The sequence below is a fragment of the Anabrus simplex genome, chromosome 12 (assembly GCF_040414725.1).
Source record: "Anabrus simplex isolate iqAnaSimp1 chromosome 12, ASM4041472v1, whole genome shotgun sequence".
NCBI lineage: Eukaryota > Metazoa > Arthropoda > Insecta > Orthoptera > Tettigoniidae > Anabrus > Anabrus simplex.
The window spans coordinates 28,386,587-28,408,952 of NC_090276.1; the positions used below are offsets into that span (position 1 = coordinate 28,386,587).

Genomic DNA, 22,366 nt, shown 5'->3' on the forward strand with positions numbered 1-22,366 from the left:
GTTACAAAATTTATTTAGGCATAAAACGGTACAAAATAACCAAAAATATGTATAACGCAATTAATTTTAATAAAAAATCGAAGGCAATAATACGCTCCCTAACAATAATTATACAGAAACCACCGTCTTCGCAAACACTTCTTCACACAACAATTCACAAGTAAAGAGCACTGTTGAAAGCAATTACTGCACGTGTGCAAGTTACGGCTAGCAGTCACAGGTGTGTTCTGGCCCCGGGTGCTGGAATGTTGAGGAATCAGTCACTTCCTCCTCTCCTAGCATGGGAAACATGAACTGGAATTTCCAAACTAGTTCCCGATTTCCGTACACCGGCATGAATAACAAAGACAAGACAAGTCCATGGTTTGCAACTAGTGGAAACCGTAGATAAATCAAGGGAGCGGGGAGAAATATGTGATTATTTATTTTATTTTTTTATTTTTTTATTTATTTATTTATTTATTTATTTATTTATTTATTTATTTATTTATTTATTTATTTATTTATTTATTTATTTATTTATTTATTTATTTATCTTCCAAATTTTCGTTCTAAAAATCAGGGAGTGAGAATGACGTGAGTAAATACAGTACCTCCCAGCTCTGGTTATGAATATTTTTCATATTTAATTACACAGCCAAGGGTTATTGTGTGCCAGAGAATTCCACAGCAAAACCTGTGTTTTAGAACCATGTCCTTGTTACTTCTTCCAGATCTTGTCCAATCCAGAGTTCCTCGCTGAAGGCACTGCTGTTGATGATCTGTTGAATGCAGATAGGGTCCTGATAGGAGGAGAAGACACACCAGAAGGTCATGATGCTATCGAGAAGTTGTGTTGGGTGTATGAACATTGGATAAATCGGTCCAAAATTCTCACCACCAACACCTGGTCATCTGAATTATCTAAACTAGTAAGTGTCCAATGTTTCTACGTTGGATTGTTTGTGTGACTTTGTTGCCAACAACAGAACATTCTTTTCTTAGCTCATCTTCACTTCAGATTTTAGCCTCTGACTTACTGTGGGTAAGAATTTATTAACCATCATACAAGAGGACCTTCAGGTAGATGTGTCGTGGACTATTTTCATACTTATGGTACCTGAAGAGGACTCGTGAATATCAATGTACCAGTTGGGTCAGATATACAGTTATTCTATAGAAAATCAGCTTTGACAAATTCCAGGAACCTTACATCAAATAAACAATAACAAAGTGGCAAGCACATAGTTCAGTGGGTAGTGCCCAAGTCTAATAAACTGGGGGGATTGCTGGTTCAAGTCCTGCTGAATCCAGTGTTTTTTTTTTTTTTTTTCCTTCATATGTTTCATTCTACGTATATTCCAGGTAAGACTGTCAGTTATGGTTCAAAAGTTGCATTAAAAAAATCAGGTAGGGAATGGAATCAGTTGGTATTTTTCCATATCAAAACAAAGTTAATTGCTACACATTATACATCCTGAGGAAGCTGAGAGGTACAAACTAGGGTGCAAAGCCACAAGTTTTTAGAACCACTGCATTGGCTCTGTGTTACTTTGCTGCAGAATTCGCATCCCCTGTGTGGTATAGATCATCCCCCGCCAAGACTGTGGACCCTGCCCTGAATGAAGCTTGTAGATTAATCACAGGATGCCTGAAACCTACCCCTGTTGAGAAGCTATACTGTCTTGCTGGTGTTGCACCTCCAAGTATTCATCGAGAAGTCGCTGCCGATCAAGAACGACTGAAGGTTGAGAACATTGAAGCTTACCCGCTATTTGGTCATCAACAGTTTCAATCTAGGCTGAAATCCGGGCAAAGCTTCCTCCAGACATCAAAGTCCTTGAAAGGACCACCAGATAAGGCAAGACTTTCCTTGTGGAAATCTAAGCAGCAAGAATGGATGGAGCCACGTGGACAACTTCCGGCTGGCTACAATAAAGACTGAGTGTTTGGAGGTCCCTTAACCGATTAAGAACTAGTGTCGGCAGGGCTAAGTCCTCACTGAAGTTATGGGGCTTCACATCAGAGGACAGCAAGTGCGACCGCTGAAGAACAAACAGTGAACCATATGTATCAATATCCTCTCTGCCCATTTTCCTGCTCTTTTTATTTTTTATTTTTTTTGCTAGTTGTTTTACGTCGCACCGACACAGATAGGTCTAGATGTTGATTCCCATAGGGAATCTGAAATATTTGTCCTGAATGAGCAAATTTATAATACCAATATAAATGGTCCGTTATTGGACATTATAAATTTTCCAGCTAGCTCATTCTTGGTTGCCAGCGTTTCGCCCTCGTGTGCTAGGGTGGGCTCATCAGTTGGTACCTAGCACACCTACCAATACGCTGGCTAGTGCATACCGTGGAGGCCACTGCTTAGGCTAACTGGAGCACCGCATTGGCACTGCCGGTGGCTCCAGTTAGCCTACGCAGTGGCCTCCACGGTATGCACTAGCCAGCGTATTGGTAGGTGTGCTAGGTACCAACTGATGAGCCCACCCTAGCACACGAGGGCGAAACGCTGGCAACCAAGAATGAGCTAGCTGGAAAATTTATGATGTCCAATAACAGACCATTTATATTGGTATTATAAATTTGCTCATTCAGGACAAATATTTCAGATTCCCTGTGGGAATCAACATCTATATCATCTGATGGCCAAGCAGGCATCAATTTTTAGTGATGAGACAAAGGCTCTTAGTGCATTGGCACTGCCGGTGGCTCCAGTTAGCCTACGCAGTGGCCTCCACGGTATGCACTAGCCAGCGTATTGGTAGGTGTGCTAGGTACCAACTGATGAGCCCACCCTAGCACACGAGGGCGAAACGCTGGCAACCAAGAATGAGCTAGCTGAAAAATTTATAATGTCCAATAACGGACCATTTATATTGGTATTACAGATAGGTCTTACGGCGACGATGGGACAGGAAAGGGCTAGGAGTGGGAAGTAAGCGGCCGTGGCCTTAATTAAGGTACAGCCCCAGCATTTGCCTGGTGTGAAAATGGGAAACCACGGAAAACCATTTTCAGGGCTGCCGACAGTGGGGTTCGAACCTACTATCTCCCGAATACTGGATACTGGCCGCACTTAAGCGACTGCAGCTATCGAGCTCGAACTATCCTGTTCAGAGCAAAATTTAATGCTTATGCTTGCTGATGACAACGCCATAGGTGTGGCTCAGTTTTGGAAAAACACCATCTAGATGTACAGTAAATTTGGTCAATTTCCTTTGTCTGTTAATTTTTGTAAATAGTTTAATTATTATCATTTAGACTTTCACGGCCCGTGTAACTATTCATGAGTTGTATTTTTGGGCTTATGCCGTGTAAATAATTATAAACACACTCAACCGCGATACAGGTTACAACCTCAGTGAATCATGGCTACCTATAATCAGAACCATTCGAGAGCAATGCTTTGCTGTTACTATTCATTGTCTCTAGCATTGGGCTAAAATGGCGTCCCCTTTACATCTTTGGGCACCATTTGAAGCTTCCTTGTTGCTTTCTCCTAGCAACCATCAATACGTCGTTTCTCTTCTCTTTTGTCTCCTGATGGTTCCTTTTGAAACGTTGAGTGTGTTTATAATTATTTACACGGCATAAGCCCAAAAATACAACTCATGAATAGTTTAATTATTATTTTATTTTTAACTGTATAATTAAGTATGCTTCTGACATGAGTAAATAAATAAAATACAGTTTCTTTTTCATATTTTGAAAATTGTGCTATATTTCATTTCTTGTATATTTTGCTGGCTTTACAGCAGAATCTTGAAAGATTGAGATTAATAAATTAATATTTTTGCACAGCAATTTTTTTTTTAACCAATGTTTTGAACCATTGCAAATGTTCTTCACTAGCATATATGTAGACATAAGACAGAATAAAACTGTGCTGTAGTGGGACTTGATCCAGCGATCCCTCAATTACTAGACTTCGGCGCTACCAATTCAGCTAATTACTCACTTGTCAATTCGTTAACATTTACTTGATATAAGGCACTTTGAATTTTTCAAAACTGATTTTCTTGAGAATAACTTGAATAACAGTTCAAAGATTCTATTAAGGATAAAAAAGTCTGTGACCCATCTACCTGAATATCCCCATGGTAGTGCTTAAGAACAATATATATATATTACAAGAAATATTTTTAAATCAACAGCAGGTTTTTAAGAGAAAGACAGGATTTATGTTTTTATAACTTTCTGTTAACTGTTGTACTTTGATCCTGTAGATTATGTCACATCGTAACGTGTTTGTTGCAACTCTTGACAGGCTGCCAATGCTTTCCTTGCTCAAAGAATATCAAGCATCAACTCCCTGTCAGCAGTATGTGAATCAACAGGAGCCGACATCTCGGAAGTGGCACGCGCTGTTGGTTTGGACTCAAGAATAGGACCAAAGTTCCTCCAGGCATCCGTAGGTATGATTGACAGTTCTTTTTTCATGTTTTGAAATTCGTGCTGCATTTCATTTCTTGTTGTTTTTTGCTGGCTCTACTGCAGAATCTTGAAAGATTGTAATTCGGGAATAGCTTCAATAACTAGCTTCTTTGAAACGGTAATTTTTGTAGGCAAAAGTTGTGACCTACTGCATGCTCTCCAAATGGGTACATTGATTTTGCTAGGATGGTCCATTATAGGGTCAGTCTAACAATGTTCTATGTTTTGTGTTTAGTACTTATGTTAAGTATTAATAAAAATACCTAATCATATATATGTTTAATGATACGCAAACAATTAAATATACTTCAATTAAGAGGGGTAGAAATTAATTGGAAGTGGAGTGTCTCTTGTGTCCTGCAGACACCTTTCTGTTTCTGTTTCTTTAGTTAATGTCCGGCAGAGGAAAAACAGACAACTTAAAGTAGAGATAATACAGTCCAATATGTATACCATGTGTCGTTCTCTCTTCGCTATACTAAAATTTACTATCAGAAATGGAGTGAAGCAAGGACATCACTCTGTACTTAATGATATAATAGAAAGGCCTTCTGTGTGGGATCTCTCATTGAAGGAATACCGAAATAAAGCGAGGAAAGCTGACAGTTTCAGGAACTCGAAATTGGTATTATAAATTTACTCATTCAGAACAAATATTTCTGATTCCCTATGGGAATTAACATCTATCGGATGGCCAAGCAGGCATCAATTTTTTATAATGAGATAAAGTCTCTCATAGTGCATTGGCACTGCCGGTGGCTACAATTACCCTATGCAGTGGTCTCCACGGTATGCACTAGCCAGTGTCTTGGTAGGTGTGCTAGGTACCAACTGATGAGCCCAGCCTAGCACACGGGGGCAAAACGCGGGCAACCAGGAATGAGTTAGCTGGCAAATTTATAATGTCCAATAACGGATCATTTATATTGGTATTATAAATTTACTCATTCGGAACAAATATTTCTGATTCCCTATGGGAATCAACATCTATATCAATAGAACATGTCGGAAAACAGATCAGATGTAAGGCTTTTCAGGCGTTTGCTCTATTAACCAGCGTTTCGTCTTAGGTCTGACACTAGACTCATCAGAGTGGAATGTGTCAGACCCTACCCACTGACGCTGGGGTGTATGCAGGTGGAAAAGTATATAATTCCCTCCTTGGGAACTGAGAATTTCCATTCGGAATTGCTAGGCGGGCAATAATTCCATTGTGGAGTTTTATCTCCTGAATGTAGTTATCAGACTGTGCCTCTCATATAGGGCTTCTGATAAGTTCACAAATCTCAAGTCCGCAAATCTAAAGTGATTCAGTCTCCTCCCATTGATTCTGATGCCTCGATCTTTCCATTGAATTTTTGACATTGCCATTTCTAAGACTGCAGAGAAGAGTTTTGGTGAGATGGGGTCACCTTGCTTTACACCACGCTGAATGGGAAAATCTTCAGTTGTTTCACTGACACTAACAAAGGCAGAAGGTGAGTTGTATATGTCCTTAAGTATGTTGATGTAGGCTGCTTCTACTCCCTGTTCATTTAATGCCAAAAGGACAGATGAGTGGCTCATAGAATCAAATGCCTTTTCAAAATCAGCAAATGCTAAGCAGAGGGGCAGTTGGTATTCATTCATTCGGCTGATTACTTCCCGTAGAGCAAGTATGTGGTCAGTGGTGCTAAAACCACTGCAGAAACCCGCCTGTTCGAGAGTTGAGCTGATGATGATAATACAGATGATTCACCAATGATACAATTTTCCAAGTAATGCATGTTAACCGATACTTCATGATATAAAGAACAGTTCCATTCATGATTCAGATTCGTCTTACACTGCGAGTTTGCACCTGGTGGGTTCACACCTCACTCTACCAAGTGACTGCATGGTTTGGGTCACGTAGCTATAAGCTTGCGTTCAGGAGATAGTGGGTTTGAAGCCTTAAGGTCACAGTTGTCTTTTTCCCCACTCCTAGTGCTCTTTCATATCCCACCTCACACTCAGTAGCCCTGAAGTTTGTTTTCTGTGCTTTAGCATTTTCCATTTTCACACCTGGCAAATGCCGGGGCTGTAGGCCACAATTGCCTCCTTTCCAAACCTAGCCCTGTCCTATTCCATCATCGCTGTAAAGGCCTGTCTCCACTGATTAACATTTAACACCAACATGTTAAATTGAACATGTTAACATTGGCATGTATGTTGTCATTGTGTCTTCCAATTGACTTTGCATGTTAACTCAGAATGTTGAAGTTAACACTTTTAACATGTTGGCGTGTTTTCCGCTCCAAGTGGAAAACTTGTCGAGTCAATTCGTTGTTCGTGAGATGTCGGCACAGCTTCGGCAACTTCCATGCTGTTTCCATGCCAACAGATAGCTTAAACGACGTGCTTCTCGTGAAAAAAGTAGGATTATAGCTACAAGCTACGAATACAGTATGCACACATGTGTCGTTCTCTCTTCACTATACTAAGATTTATAATCAGAAATGGAGTGAAGCAAGGACATCACTCTGTACTTAATGATATAATAGAAAGGCCTTCTTTGTGGGATCTCTCATCGAAGGAATACCGAAATAAAGTGAGGAAAGCTGACAGTTTCAGGACCTCGAAATTATCTATAATTGCTCTCGCGAGTGCGTTGAAAAAAAAACTAACCTCTCTCCGCTCCTAGTACAGTTGAGAATTGCAAAAAGTTCAAAAAAGTCTGAAGTCAGGGACGGGAGTGAACTTTATACTGTGCGGAAACGCAGAGTTATCCCAGGACGCAGGTGAGGTGGAATAGCTGCTCGTAACTGTATGTCCTCCTTTCTTATGGTAGGAAGTTTTTTTTCTTTCTAAAATTACATTAAAATCCTGCTCAGACATTCTCAGAAAGTTTTAAAATCCAAACCTGTCTTCTACTTTTGCCCATTCAGAATGGCATCCACATTGTGCCTTGTATTGAGATATTGTCGTACCCACATTCTCCTTTCCTTCCTTCTCAAGATCTTATCAGAAATAACAGTGGCAGTAACAAAGGCCAAATCCTCTTCTTCTGAATTCCTTGTCCTTGTTTGAAAATACAAGACACCACTTGAATGTATTACCACAAACTGATATATGATGAACTGCCTGTATATAAATAAAGGAAGTAATGTTTAATAATAGTGTTATTTGTGACCGGGCGAGTTGGCCGTGCGGTTAGGGTCGCGCAGCTGTGAGCTTGCATCCAGGAGATAGTGGGTTCGAACCCCACTGTCGGCAGCCCTGCAGATGGTTTCCCATGGTTTCCCATTTTCACACCAGGTAAATGCTGGGGTTGTACCTTAATTAAGGCCGCGGCCACTCCTAGCCCTTTCCTATCCCATCGTCGCCATAAGACCTATCTGTGTCGGTGCGCCGTAAAGCAACTTGCAAAAAAAAGTTATTTCCTATACGTCCCACTGACTACTGTTGCGGTTTTCGGAGACGCCGAGGTGCCGGAATTTTGTCCTGCAGGAGTTCTTTTACGTGTCAGAAAAATCTACTGACAAGAGGCTGACGTAGGCCTAAATGAGCACCTTCAAATACCACCGGACTGGGCCAGGATCGAACCTGCCAAGTTGGGGTCAGAAGTTAAGTTTAACATGTTTATAAGTCTGGACTCAATGTTAAAAGAAACAGTATTTAACAGTTAACATGTTGATGGTGTCACCAGTTAACATTTAACATGTTGTTGTTGAATGTTAATCAATGGAGACCGGCCTTAAGACCTATCTATATTGGTGTGACGTGAAAACCATAGTAAAAAAAAATGGAGTATCCACGCACCCTCCTTCTGTACAGGTAAATTAGAGCTTAGGTGTCGCTATGACTACTGCTGGTGCTGCTAAAAAAGGCAGTTGACGGCTGAATGTTTTTGAGAGCTATGAGATAGCTACAGAATAGGTGGAAGAAAAGACCTTAGTGACTTTGAATATGGATTGGTTATTGGCTACCTCATCAGTAAGCAATCAGTCAAGGCTATTTCCTCCAACCCATGTTATCAGGGATGTGACTGTGAAATGGAAATGGGAAGATGCAAACACAATAGCACCACTGGGTAGGCCACATATGTTGATCGTCAAGGACCATCAATTTGCAGATTTATTTCTTGTTTCAGTTTAATTAAGGACCATCAAGCATTGAAGAAGGTGTTGGCATGACACCATGTGATACCATCACTCGTGAATAGGCAGTGCCACTAACTGGGTAGCTAAAACAATGGCTATGTGCTGAGAGATACGAGGACTTGGGTTTAAGGCATAGGCACCCGCTCATAAACCACCCTGTTCACCGCTTGATGCCATGTTGGGTGGTATAAAGAATGTCACTTTATTTGCAGTGATACCATTTGACAGTCAGACGGAAGGGTTTGGGTGTTGCGCTAGCCAGGCAAATGAGACATACCACATAGCACAATACTAATAGTGAAACTTAGTAGAAGTGGGGTGACAGTATGAGTGTCCTTTCCATTGAAGGGACTGGGTCCACTCATACTACAGAATACATTAAAGGTGGAATGATATTAGGGCATTTTGACCAGTTGTGTAATCTCTGGAGTAGAAGGCCATTTCATAGATAATCACTACATGTTTCAGCATGATAATGCTCCTTGCCTAAAAGCATGGTCTCGTTTGTGGACACAAAGGTTCTAGAAATGAACTGGCCTGCCCACAGCCCCGACCTCAATTCTATCAAACATCTCTGGAATGAACTAAACCAGACCCCAACGACCCATATCACTAAATATGCTTGCTTCAGCACTGCAGGAAGAATGGTCTGCCATTCCCCGGGGACGTTCCAGCAATTTGGAGAGTTAGAGCTGTAATAATATTAATATCCACTACTGAGGAGTATATCCAAGTTTCCAGAGGATATCCAGATACCTTTCATTGGATAGTGTATAGTCTGCATATGTGCTCTATCCACATTAAATTACCCTGTGCAAAAATTTGTGTGAATATTTGTCTTTTCATGCTGTTATGAAATGGGGATACACTTCCAACACCATCATGTGCAAGTGTGGAGGAACCATGGATCACCTTCTTGCTTGTAGATTATGTCCAGCTAAGTGTACGCTGAAGGACTTACTTGATGAAGGAAACACCCAAGCATATGATGTGGCAAAATACTGGTCACGTAATATCTAATGCAGGTTCTCTGTATCGAATTTTTATAACCTATCATTGACGGTTATGATGTGACTACCTAATGAGTTTGCCGTGCGGTTCGGGTCGCACAGCTGTGAACTTGCATTCGAGAAGTAGTGGGTTCGAACCCCACTGTCGACAGCCCTGAAGGTGGTTTCCCATTTTTACACCAAAGAAATGCTGGGGTTGTACGTTAATTAAGGCCACGGCCACTCCTCGCCATTTCCTATCCCACCGGCCCCGTAAGATCTATCTGTGTTGGTGCAACATAAAGCAACTTGTAAGAAGATATGCGACTGTTTATAATACTATCTTAATATTCACCTCATATGAGGGCAAGTCAATAAGTCTCTGCAATTTTGATTTAATTGTCTTTAGGTTGCCTCTATGGCATTGTGTGCTCACCAGCCGCTAGAAAGCACTGTTGTCTGTATCTGTGTTAGGTTTCAGCATTATCAGATCAGTACAGCTTGCACTGTTGCGACATTAGATGGCCGCACCACTCTCTGTTTGCACTAAGGAAGAACAGCGTTCCATAATCCGTTTTTTGTGGTCTACCACGAGCGGAAATTCATTGAAGACTTTCAGCACAATACGGGAGTGTTTTGCTTCAGCTGATGCTTCCATTCCATGCTCTGACGTTCGCTCTCTGGCTCGAAGTCGTGAATTCGTGTTTCATCTCCAGGGATGATCTGTTTCAGAAACGTTTCATCTTCGTTAGCATGACGCTTCAGTAGGTGCTGACAGATTCTCAGACGATTGTGCTTCTGCTCGTCATTGAGTTGTTTTGGAACCCATCTCGAACAGACTTTGTGAAAGTTAAGCCAGTTATGTTATGTTAGAGGCGCGCGGCTGTGAGCTTGCATTGGGGAGATAGTGGGTTCAAACCCCACTGTTGGCAGCCCTGAAGATGGTTTTCTGTGGTTTCCCATTTTCACACCAGGCAATTGCTGGGGCTGTACCGTAATTAAGGCCACGACCGCTTCCTTCCCATTCCTAGGCCTTTCCTATCCCATAGTCGCCGTCAAGCCTATCTGTGTCGGTGTGACGTAAAGCAAATAACATAGATAATTAAAAGAGTAAAGCAAATAACAAAAAACAAAAAAAGTGATGTATCTTCTGACATGATTAAATAAATAAAAGCTGTTATTTTTGCTATTTAGGTTTTGGAGGAAGCTGTTTCCAGAAAGACATCTTAAATTTAGTTTACATCTGTGAGTGCTTGAATTTACCAGAAGTTGCAGCTTACTGGCAGCAAGTAAGTGAACAGAAGTGAATTTTGCTATTCCTTCTCATGTATTAATTACAGTTGATTTTAGTAGAAAATAAATATTAGTGGGTTCTACCAAAGAATAAGAGATTTGGTATATGAAGATGATGTTCCAGTTAAGTGTAAGAAAACCCTCTGCAAGTCTTACAAGTCTTATTAACTCATAATTTGCAGGATGGTCGTGCACTTGAAGGACATGAGGTGGCCATGTAGAAACTAAAGGCTTGTAAACATTAGTAATGATGACCTCTGTGATCTTTTGGCAATCTGTGAATGTTGTCATCAATTTTAGCTATTAACATTAAAACATTATCAATGGTACTCCGCATATATCATATCCGGGTATTCACCCTCTTAATAGAAACTGGTCTTCATCTGCAGTGTGAGCTTCCTGTATGACAACCACGATGATTTTTCACATTGCTCACATCGTAGCTATAAACATAAATGGTCCTACAATTGACCCCCAGGTGGTGCTAAGCTAGCAACAGTTATCTGGCAGCCAGGGCTACTTTTGTGATCTGGTTATCAAACGTGAAAATGGTGTACAGTGTTTGCATGTAAAAGATCTGTGGCAACACATTTAGTTCTTATCCAACAAAATTAATTAAAACTCAACCATCATCCAAGAGAGATTCATTTCTCTGCCATCTGGAAGAGTAAGACAGAATGTCAAAATTGACACAGAGGCAGTTTAAACTATGTCAAAACGAAATGGCTACTCATGGTTGCTGAGACTATATAACTACATCAATTCAAATGTAAACAATTCTCCTATTCAAGACTTCATAACATATTACATCTATACAGAATATATATCTACATTATCCAAACATTACAGTATTTGCAATGGTAAACAAAGACTGCCCGTTTGACATCACCTCAGCTGATATCAACAGCACACAGATATAGATGGTAATAACATCAAGTTTATGATGGAAGTTAACTCACAAATGGAATTACTTTAATCTACATATAAAGTTTTTTTACATATAGGTGACAAGAGATTACATCTCGAGCACAGTGATTTTTAATTAGGTGTCAATAATATGCTACCAGGACACCTGTGCAAGATTCTAATAAGCCACTTCTTAAGTAGTTTATTTAGAAATAGTGTTTTATTGTATCTTATGCTTTAACGACTTATGTTCCACTGGAGATGACTCTGAAATGGGTCCAAAGATGTTTGGATATGTAGATATATCATCTTTATAGATGTAATAAATTACAAAGTATGGAATAGGAGGATTGTTTACAGTTGAATTGTTGTAATTGAAAAACCATCAATACGGAATGAAATTCATTCTCTGCACTGAGACTATATAATTCTGAATGTTTTAGGTAATCTATTGTAAGTGACTTTTGACTAACTTTACAGGAGAGTAGAAAGAAGTCACCAAGGCGCATAGTTTGATACATTTTAAGTGGACGAATCTACAGTTCTGACCACGGTGAACTATTGTATGACCACTTAACATTGTTTGTCGCTGGGTTCTCATTGCACATACAATAGTATCACGTAGCTTATTTCATTCCTTCTAAACATACGAGTACAATAGTGTACCCATAAGAAAACAAGACCAAAACAAGTCACACACGATAAAAACCTCAAAATCAACGTTTACGATAGTTCACCTCTGACGTCCAGAATTATTATTACCATTTCTATTAATAATTGACCCTTACCATTCTCTGCCATGCTGATCACACTTCTGTTTCTTTCCCTTAGGTAATAACTATGAACGAGTACCAGAAGTCTCGCTTCTCAGCCAAAGTTATAGAATCTTTATTCAATACAGTGACGGACAAGCAAATTGCAATGTTGGGTTTTGCCTTCAAGAAGGATACTGGTGACACGAGAGAATCCCCAGCCATCACAGTGGCCACTACTCTGTTGGATGAAGGCGCTAAGCTCCACATATACGACCCAAAGGTATGTCTTTGGACTTTGTTGCTGGTTAATAGAAAGCTTAAAATTCTTTGTCACTGCAGAATAGTAGCCGATAACTTACAGAAAAAGCAAGTGTTATTCAAGGATGGAGTTGAAAAGAAAATGTAGGTAAAAAAATGTAATTACAAGGAAGATCGTATTGGAATACACATCGTAGAATGAAGAACAAGTATAGCAGAAGCCAGTTTACGTGTAATTCAGAGGTATAGTTTGAACTACTTGTAACCGAGAGGTACTTATAAATAAGTTCATGTTTATTAAAATATTCTCCTTAGTGAGTAATCAAATCTCACAAAAGTTTCATTTTAATGAAGATTTTAAATGTAAGATCACCACTCTGACACTATAATGTACCTTTCTCATTTCGTTCTGATAAACAGTACTTAATTAAGACAAAAATGTATGTAAACGCTACTTATAAATATTCACAAAAGTTATGCAATATAAAACTCTCGATAAGTACAACTTACTTGCATACTGTTTCTTATTTTCCTCGTGCTAGGAAAAAGAATCATTTATTTTTCTTTGCTTCATGCTCACTGTGTGAAGAATGTACTTTTCCTTCTGGAAATCCATCAGACTTGTCAGGCAGATTCAGCATTACTCTTCGACTGCATAAAGCGTTTACATATACTGATTGCACTTGGCATTTCATTGAAACTTGCAACTGGGGATGGAGGCTTAATCACAACACTTGTTTCTGTCATTGTTCACATGTTATCACTATCATCATCTACTTCCCTGCTTCATGTAAGCCTATTTTTGTAAAAAGTCACATCTCCCCATTTATATGACAGCACCACTAGTGCAGTGCTATAAATTCAGTCTTTTCTTTGAGCTAATTCCGTTTTGCCATATGAAAGGATCAACATTTTCCATCTCCAGTTTCCTGGGTATGGTGTTCAAGCGCTCGCCACTTCTTCATGTCAGAATATTGTTTCTGCTCCTCAATGTCCTCCAACTTGACATTCCTCTTGCTGCCCTCTGATTTCAGTGTATCTATCCATTGAATCCTCTATTGGTCTCTCCCCTCTCACTTCTCTGTCAAGATAATTCCTTGCTGTTCTTCTATCCATCTTCATTACATATCCAAACCATTATAGCCTCCATCTTCTTAAAAACTCAGTAACAGGTATTTTGATGCCAGCCTCATTCCTGTTTGCTTCATTTCTAATCTTCTTTCCTGGTCATTTGGTTCATTTTCTGATTACTTTAATTTCCCACCGAGCTCGATAGCTGCAGTCGCTTAAGTGCGGCCAGTATCCAGTATTCGGGAGATAGTAGGTTCGAACCCCACTGTCGGCAGCTCTGAAAATGGTTTTCCGTGGTTTCCCATTTTCACACCAGGCAAATCCTAGGGCTGTACCTTAATTAAGGCCACGGCCACTTCCTTCCCACTCCTAGCCCTTTCCTGTCCCATTGTCGCTGTAAGACCTATCTGTGTCGGTGCGACGTAAAACAACTAGCAAAAAAAAACTTTAATTTCTGTTGGCTGGATTTTACTATTAGCCTTGTTGTGTAGGGTACAGGTTTTGAGTCCATGGGTGAGAATGGGAATGACGTAGGAATGAAATGTGATCAATTTTGCTTTCTGGAGTATTTTATCTTCCCAGAGTAGATTTATCATGTGAAAATAAAATTGAGAGGCTTTTTGAGTCCTATTAAGTATTTATTGTTCTATTGTGTTCTCTTTTGAAATAATACTTCCAAGATATTTGGAGATTGTAACAGAGTTCCTTCCAGGAAAATGTTTGAATTTGTGCTTTTCCTACCATGTGATAAGCATACATTTTTTCGAGAGTAAGAATGCTATAGGAATACGTATAACTCAACTGTGAATTTTAAACGAGCAAATAATGTTGAAATAAGTTGCATATACCGCAGAAAAATATTGTATGCAATACAATGATGTTTTACTAGGACTTTTAAATACTGTACCTACTTTTAATTCAGAATAATGTACAATTAGGTTATGTGTAAACCACTTTCAGCTGTACTTTGTTATTGATTGTATTTTAAGAAGAATTGGTCAGTCTCTTCTGTTCACACGAATGAAGACTTTGGTTTAGATATTTTTTTAGCATTTTACCAAGTGATGTAATTGAATGATTGTTTCATACAGCTGAGTTTTGTCTTTGATGGAAGGAAAGTAAGTTTTTTAATATGTGCTTTTTGTAGGTGGAGCCAAGTCAGATCATGGATGACTTGACACATCCTGTCATTACTGAAGAGCCAGAGAAAGTAAAGAAAGCGGTATCGATATATGACGACCCGTATTCTGCAACTAAAGGAACTCATGCCATCGTACTATGTACAGAATGGGATGAATTTAAGGTAATACTACAAATAAAATTACATTCTGTCTGGATGTTACGAACATGTATAATTTTGTTGACTAAAAGACCCTTTCCATGTCATAGAAAGACCTAAGAGACCACCAGTTCATTTTATGTATGTGTGCATGTATGTTTAGTTCATTATCACATGAAAACATCAGAGCATTGTTTAGTGAAATTTGGCATATATTTTACAATTTTAGTAACTTTGATTCTGGGCTTATTGGTATTACACTATTCAAAGGATTTAGTGTGGGGGTGAGGTAGTGAAATGCTTTCTTTCTGTCATAATAAGGAACCCACGATTATTGGAAGTATAAATAAACAAATAAATTAATTAAATTTGAACATTTTATGTTATGACAACTATTTTGATAGAGCCAACCCTGACTAATATAATTGCAAATAACCTAGGAAATGGTCTGTTCTTCATAATTTGAATATGGTCAAAAATTATTTAGAACAAATAGATGTTACATGAAGTTTAATTTTGAAAACCTTTTTGTTACCATTTTTCTTTTTATAGAAACATGCCTAAATGAGAGAATTTCCCACAACTGTTGACCATATAGTATGCAATAAAACAGATAGAACTGAAATTGCAGACATGCTCTGAACGTCAAACAGTACTGAATGTCAGCAGACTCTTGCCATTGCAACAATCGTGGCTGCAGCAAGAAGGAGCTACAGCTTACACTGCGAGGGGGTCACTTGCCGTTGTGCAAGAATGGAGACTACTTAATTTCGTACAGAATTGAATTCCCATACCCTTTCCACTGCCCAGATCTCACATTCCCAGATGCCGACATGCTGAAAGAATCTATTTTCTAGTCAAATGACTCGCCTAGGAATGTTCTCGATTACAACAGAAGATAGCCATTTTTTGTGTCTTTGTGGCAGCCTGTGTTTAACATTTTTGACAATCTACAGGACTGTTATGAATAGTGAGCGAGATGTGAGGGTGCACATTTTGAATGCATGCTGTACTGACACAGTTAGATATGTGTTGGTGTTGTCACTTTGTATGTTCATGTTCAGAGCATGCTTGTAATTTCAGTACTACTTATTTTGCCACGTACTTCATTTGGCATTGCTGTTTGACATTACATTAATATCACTCTGCATGGCTGAGTTTTCTGCGTCGTTCATCTACAGTACGTGCTGTTCTGATCGGCAGTGAAAGGCCCAAGGGCAATCTTCTTACAATTTATTTACGCCCACATAGTGTTTCTTGGGTTAAAAAACTTAGATAACATGTAGTATCCATGCACCTCTCCGTACACATAAAATACCATATTTGCTCACATATAACTCAGTTTTTTGACAAAAAAAATGAGTGTGAACATTTTCGGTGCAAAAGATCGTATTCCCGAAAAAATGTGACATTTGCATCAGGCTATTGAAACGAGACAACTGGAATTCTTAGCCTATTCATTGCCACTGCCTTCAGTCTCCGAGCTATTCTCGCGTGCATCATTCTGGTTCTCCATCCCATACTGCATCATCCTGACTTCTCTCCAATGCATTTGCGATGTCCGCCTTCAAGAAACTTCACAATAACGTCTGTTGACACCATAAGCCATGCCCACATAATCCAATCACACACAAGTTCAACTGATGGCCTCTTTATTTTGCCTGCTGGCGTCAACTCATGCTCCCCTCCTGACATTCATTCGGCGTACAATTTACATATGTTGTCCTTGGAGGGCTTGATGCGAGTCCACCACGAATTACGAGATCAGTTTTCATTTCCTGAAGATATTTCTTTGTGTCTTCCACCAAGTATCCACAGAAACTGTCCCACACTAGCATTGCTGGGCGTCAAAGTAATGCCCCTGGCCATGCCCCCCACACCGCACGGACCCAGTTCTGGACAAGAGCTGTATCCATCCATCCTTTCTCTTGAACCCATACATGAATGCCTTTGGGAAACCTCGCTTTAGGCACTGTTTTCCTTTTGAAAATAACGTACGGTGGCAATTTTCTTCCATCTGCAGTTATTGCTAGCATGACAGTGCAACGCTGTTTTGTACACCCACTTGTACGTACAAGCACACTAGATTCTCCCATCTTGTTGATGGTGGTGTTGCAATACAGTAGTTGGATCCACTGGACATATGCTTCAGGGAAATTGTGGGATCGTAGGGCATGGCAAATGAGTTAACGAGGGACACATTCAAAGGCCTTTTTCAGGTCGAGGAATGCCATGGGAACAGGTATGACCTTTCCTATTTTCCTATTAATCAAAGATATAGATTTTATTAAGAAGTGCATTTTCCACGATCTGACTCCTAACTTTTTAAAGGTATGACCTTCTCATGATGTCTCTCCAAAAGCAACTGAGCAAGCAACGTGAATGGCACCTGTCATTCCACGCCCTTTGACAAAACCACATTGGACCAAAATGTCCACTACAGGGCAGTATAGCCAAGAAACATGTAGGGGACGGTTTTGAGTAGATGTCCTGATACTTTGTTCATATAGTGTGTTAATTTTACATTTTTTAAAGAAGTACGTAGGCAAGTCAATAAGTATCTGCAATTTTGATATTTGTAGCTTTCAAAATACTAATCCATTTTTTAAATAACAAAGAAATATTGCTGTAATACCATCTTGTATTAATTTAATCTAATATTTTCTCTTACAGACTCTGGACTTTCAACGGATATACAATGGTATGATGAAGCCAGCCTATGTATTTGATGGCAGGAAAATTTTAGATCACGATGCATTGGTTAGGATTGGTTTCCAAGTACAAACAATTGGAAAGAGATTGGCACGACCAAGTCTAGCAAGGATTTGGGGCAGTTGCAATCAGATCTAGAATTTCCTAAGAGGAGTATATTTGAAAATATATTTATAAGGTATTTATATTTTCTTTGTGTTAGAAAAAGCTTGAGCAAACATTGATCAGTTCTTTTAATATGATTTTTCCATGTCCTGTGAAAAGTGAAATCATGTAAAATTATGATTTTAGCCTGTAAAGTACTTTTGCTGCTCAGAAGGGATAGGTCCTCATTTCGACTGTCACAAAGGGGATCTTTATATATATATATATATTTTTTTTTTCTTTTAGTAACTGAAATGTTTATATCTGCATATCTTAAGAGAAAGGGCTGCTTGGCAGAGGCAAGGTGTACTCAGTTCACCTGGAAGGATGTGGGTTCACTTCCACGTGAGGAAGCTGAAAAGTTTAAGAAACAATATTTCCACTTCCAGAGGTGCAGGTGACTATGAGGTTTACTAAGCCTACACCAAAAATCGTGGGGACAAAGGCAGATGGGTGTAGAACTAAACACACTACCTCACCGGGTAGTTATGGATAGTGGAAGCCTTTACATTCTACCTCTCTGAGTGTCTTCAAGGCCTATACGCTTTTTTTTTAGAAACTGAAATGTAAAATTTCCTGTGTTTTGGCCTGTTAGTTTGTAAGAAATGAAGATTTTTATGTTTTGAAAATTGAAAAAGGATTAAATTCAAAATGTTCCTGGGTGCATAGTGTTAATTAAGCAAGTTTTAAAAGTTGCATAGATATACTTGGTATATATTCTACCTATTAAAAATTCTCAGAAGTGTTAACTTTTTGTTATTATTTTTGTTCGTTCACAATTTTTGTATCTGGGTCATCAGATAGTGACTCGTGTTACATTTTGAGATTAAATATTGTTTAATGTTGAATTTTTATAAATCTGTAAGGTCTTGTGTTCTGTAAATTGTTATTAACAGTTACTTCCTTTCAATCAAAGATTTGTAATTGATATTTATTCAGCTAATGGCATTAACATTAAATAACAGCAGTAAATGATCTGGTGACTCATGTTACAAATTTGGAACATGTATGTGGTCACGTTCATTTTATACTGTAATTCTCCTCAAACAGTATGAGGAATACAGTAGTGTAGCCAGGATCGACCGATAGGGAGAGCGGGGGAGAGGTATAGTTTCAAAATGATGATAGAGCACAATAAAGGTACTTGTGCTTGTATGGTTCGCGCATGCATGGCTTTACAAACCATCACTCTCATTTTTGATCCATATTGAAAACAGCGATCTCAGTTATTTTTACAAAAGGAATACATTTATTGTTCCGCCTATTCAATACAATCAGCACCACGTTATGTGGTCAGTTAGACATAGAAAATCTAAATATTATGGGGACATGTTTTGCCCTTCTTATTGGGCATCATCAGCCATATTAATTTAATCTTATAACTTACGTTGACAACTGCCCCAGCAAATATATGCTGATTTTTATAACAAAGAGGATCCACTTCAATACCAAACACGTGCCGTTTTTAGAACTTTATATTGACACGAACTTTCTTTTAGACAAGATTTTAAATTAGTTTACAATAATTTTAGCATGTGTTGTACATGTCATGTCCCAACAGCATATTTTATAACCACTACTCTGTAAAGTTTGTTTTAAGATTAAATTAATATGGCTGATGATGCCCAATAAGAAGGGCAAAACATGTCCACATAATATTTAGATTTTCTATGACTAATTGACCACATAACGTGGTACTGATTGTATTGAATAGGTGGAACAATAAATGTACTCCTTTTGTAAAAATAAGTGACATGCATGGCTTGTCAATATAAGGACACTGATACAAGTGAATTATGTTGATATTCAGATTGCAGTAAACTACAAAATCTTACATTAAAATACAGAACAAGAATCAAGGTCAACAGTTTTACAGTGAATAGTATGTTTAGTTTACAATCTAAAATCCAACTTTTGAGTCTTCTAGAAAATAGATTCAACAGATCTGTCAGGTCTCCAGTTATGCCTCTGAAAGTTTATTGTTCCCTTTTCTAAAATTTCCATCTGGGAGGGGGAGATATATGTCCAGTTTTTATGGCAGATAATGTTCATTAAGGTGACATTCTAATGATGCAGATACAGAAATCTGCAATTTTTTTCATATAAATTACATATAATTGTAACAAGGGTCTTTCATTTTATGGTCTTAGACAGAATATCCAGAAACTATTCGAAGCAACGGTTCCATCCAAGTAGACAGAGTGACCTGATCAGAGACCAGAAGCTTAGGATATCTCGGGTCTTGCCTACGGAATGATATTTATGCAAAAGAATAAAAAATTAATTATTTGTGCATTTTTAGCCAAAAATTAAGTAGGGTCTTCCCTAAAGATTCTGTGTTTGTTGAGATAATAGAATCTGAATATGACATATATTGCACCCGTCCACCTCCCGAGTCCCAGACTAGCATTTATCTCAGGGGTGTCGGTTCATTATTTAAATCATCAAATATAAATATAACGGCATAATAGAACACGGGGATGAACGGAGCAACTTAAAATTAAAAGGGGGAAGGCTCGATTGTAACTTGAATTTAAGGACTCCATGATAGGACTAGGAAGTGACTGTTACTTTAAAAAGGGCATCATCTAACTACAATAAAAAGATTATGAGAGTGGTTTCCTTTGAAATAATTTGCCAGAAGGAGCGGTTTATTACGCCATTTGACGTATAAAACTTTGATACACGTGGCAACAATATTTGAATTTACACACATGTTACATATATAAATCACTTGCCATACCGCAAGTGGTATCAATGTCTTGCTGCGTTGCTTCTGAAATAAAATGACATTTTGGAGGTATAATTTACGGATCGATTCCATTTGAATCGAACCGTTACTCAAGGATATAGCTTCCTTCTATCGGGAGCCCGAGCATAACCCATGTTACGGTCGGCTTCCCGATTTAACTAAGATGATGTACTCCGGCTATATACATTTTTCCGAGACCGGTACTCGGACTGGGTAATGTTTCTCGTGAATTGAGAAAACTGGATTCCACGGACAGTCCCTATCTTACGATATCCAGCTGATACCATACCAATGAATTAGCATTTACATATTATTTACATGTGATCTGAATTGTTTCCAGTTAGCCTCAGTAGACTACTGCCACAAATGAGATAACGAGAAGCGGTGGGAAATACCGTGGCCATGGCCCCCCTTTCGCATCGCGAGCGAAGTAAACAAACACGCAAGTATGACTGTCACATCGTCCCATACGGAAACCGTACAATAACGCGGTAAAAAAAATGATTCTAATATTATCACTCTCATTATTCAAACATACGAATAGAGGGATATCGTCACCAAATAATTTAATTCACGATATTATCATCCTCGAAATTATTATTATTATTATTATTATTATTATTATTATTATTATTATTATTATTATTATTATTATTATTCAACGGTTCCTGGCACTGTCACGTTTGATTAATATCATCATTATTATGCGGGATGCAAACACCAATGGTTATTACTGTTATTATTATTATTATATCCCTCTCGTGGTTATTATTATTATTAATGAATAGGTGACTCAAGATATTATTATTATTCACGTCACTTAAGAGGTTATTATTATTAATAGACCGGTCACTTCCGCCAAATTATATATTAAGATATCGGTCGCAATTACAAATTAATTCACTGATCAACCAACGACATCATTACAGTTATTATTATGACAATTATTATTAATCCGACCGCGGTGATTTAACATCGTCCTTACATTGTTATTATTATTATCGGTTGCATATTATCATTTAGATTCCCGTTTAACATCGTTATCAACGCTCAATTAATTAAGGCGGTCCAATCCTTTATCTGCAATATTTATTATTATTATTATTATCACGACATCATGATTGTCCTCACTCGTTATTACAATGAATACAATATACGACCATTTCTGTGGAATCTGAACTCTCATTATCCTTAGATCCGTTGTATCTCAACGAATAACTGTGCAGTCTATTTATTTCGTACATGCTGTCACGGGTTCGAATTCTACCCGCTGCGTAACTCAGTATTTCTCTGTGACACTGCCCGTACATTTTACACTCATATCAATATCCTAAGTGTCTCTCGTACGGAATTTATTTTCCTCTCTATCTCAATATTCCTCGATTCATTTATTTATTCCTCACAGAATTATCAACTGACTTATTTATTCATTTCGGACATCGTACGACCTTTTATTATCTGACTGCAAATTCTTTCACATTTTCTATCTCATTTGGATCTATGCCTTAGTTCATTCTCCACAAATAATCGTAACATTTTGAAATTATATTTACCAAAATTTGACAATCATGGTCTCGTAATATTAGCACTACATGTTCCGGCTAATGAATCGCAACTTCAAAACGCGACATTTATACGTAAAAAATATTGGACCGTAATTT

General features: G+C 38.4%; 1 protein-coding gene across 3 annotated transcripts in view; it reads left to right on the forward strand.

Moving 5' to 3' along the window:
• The window catches only part of sgl (UDP-glucose 6-dehydrogenase sgl), a 76,700-nt gene that overhangs the window by 30,123 nt on the left and 24,211 nt on the right, over positions 1–22,366 (forward strand). For 2 of the 3 annotated variants that reach the window (XM_068229895.1, XM_068229893.1), the window contains exons 5-10: positions 714–911; positions 4,259–4,406; positions 10,730–10,824; positions 12,566–12,769; positions 14,966–15,121; positions 17,771–17,987. In XM_068229895.1, coding sequence (XP_068085996.1) covers positions 714–911; positions 4,259–4,406; positions 10,730–10,824; positions 12,566–12,769; positions 14,966–15,121; positions 17,771–17,947 — 978 coding nt within the window. In that variant the 3' untranslated portion in view covers positions 17,948–17,987. Of the gene's footprint in view, positions 1–713; positions 912–4,258; positions 4,407–10,729; positions 10,825–12,565; positions 12,770–14,965; positions 15,122–17,770; positions 17,988–18,199; positions 19,278–22,366 lie in introns of those variants that run through there. The other variant, XM_068229894.1, reaches the window with a different exon arrangement.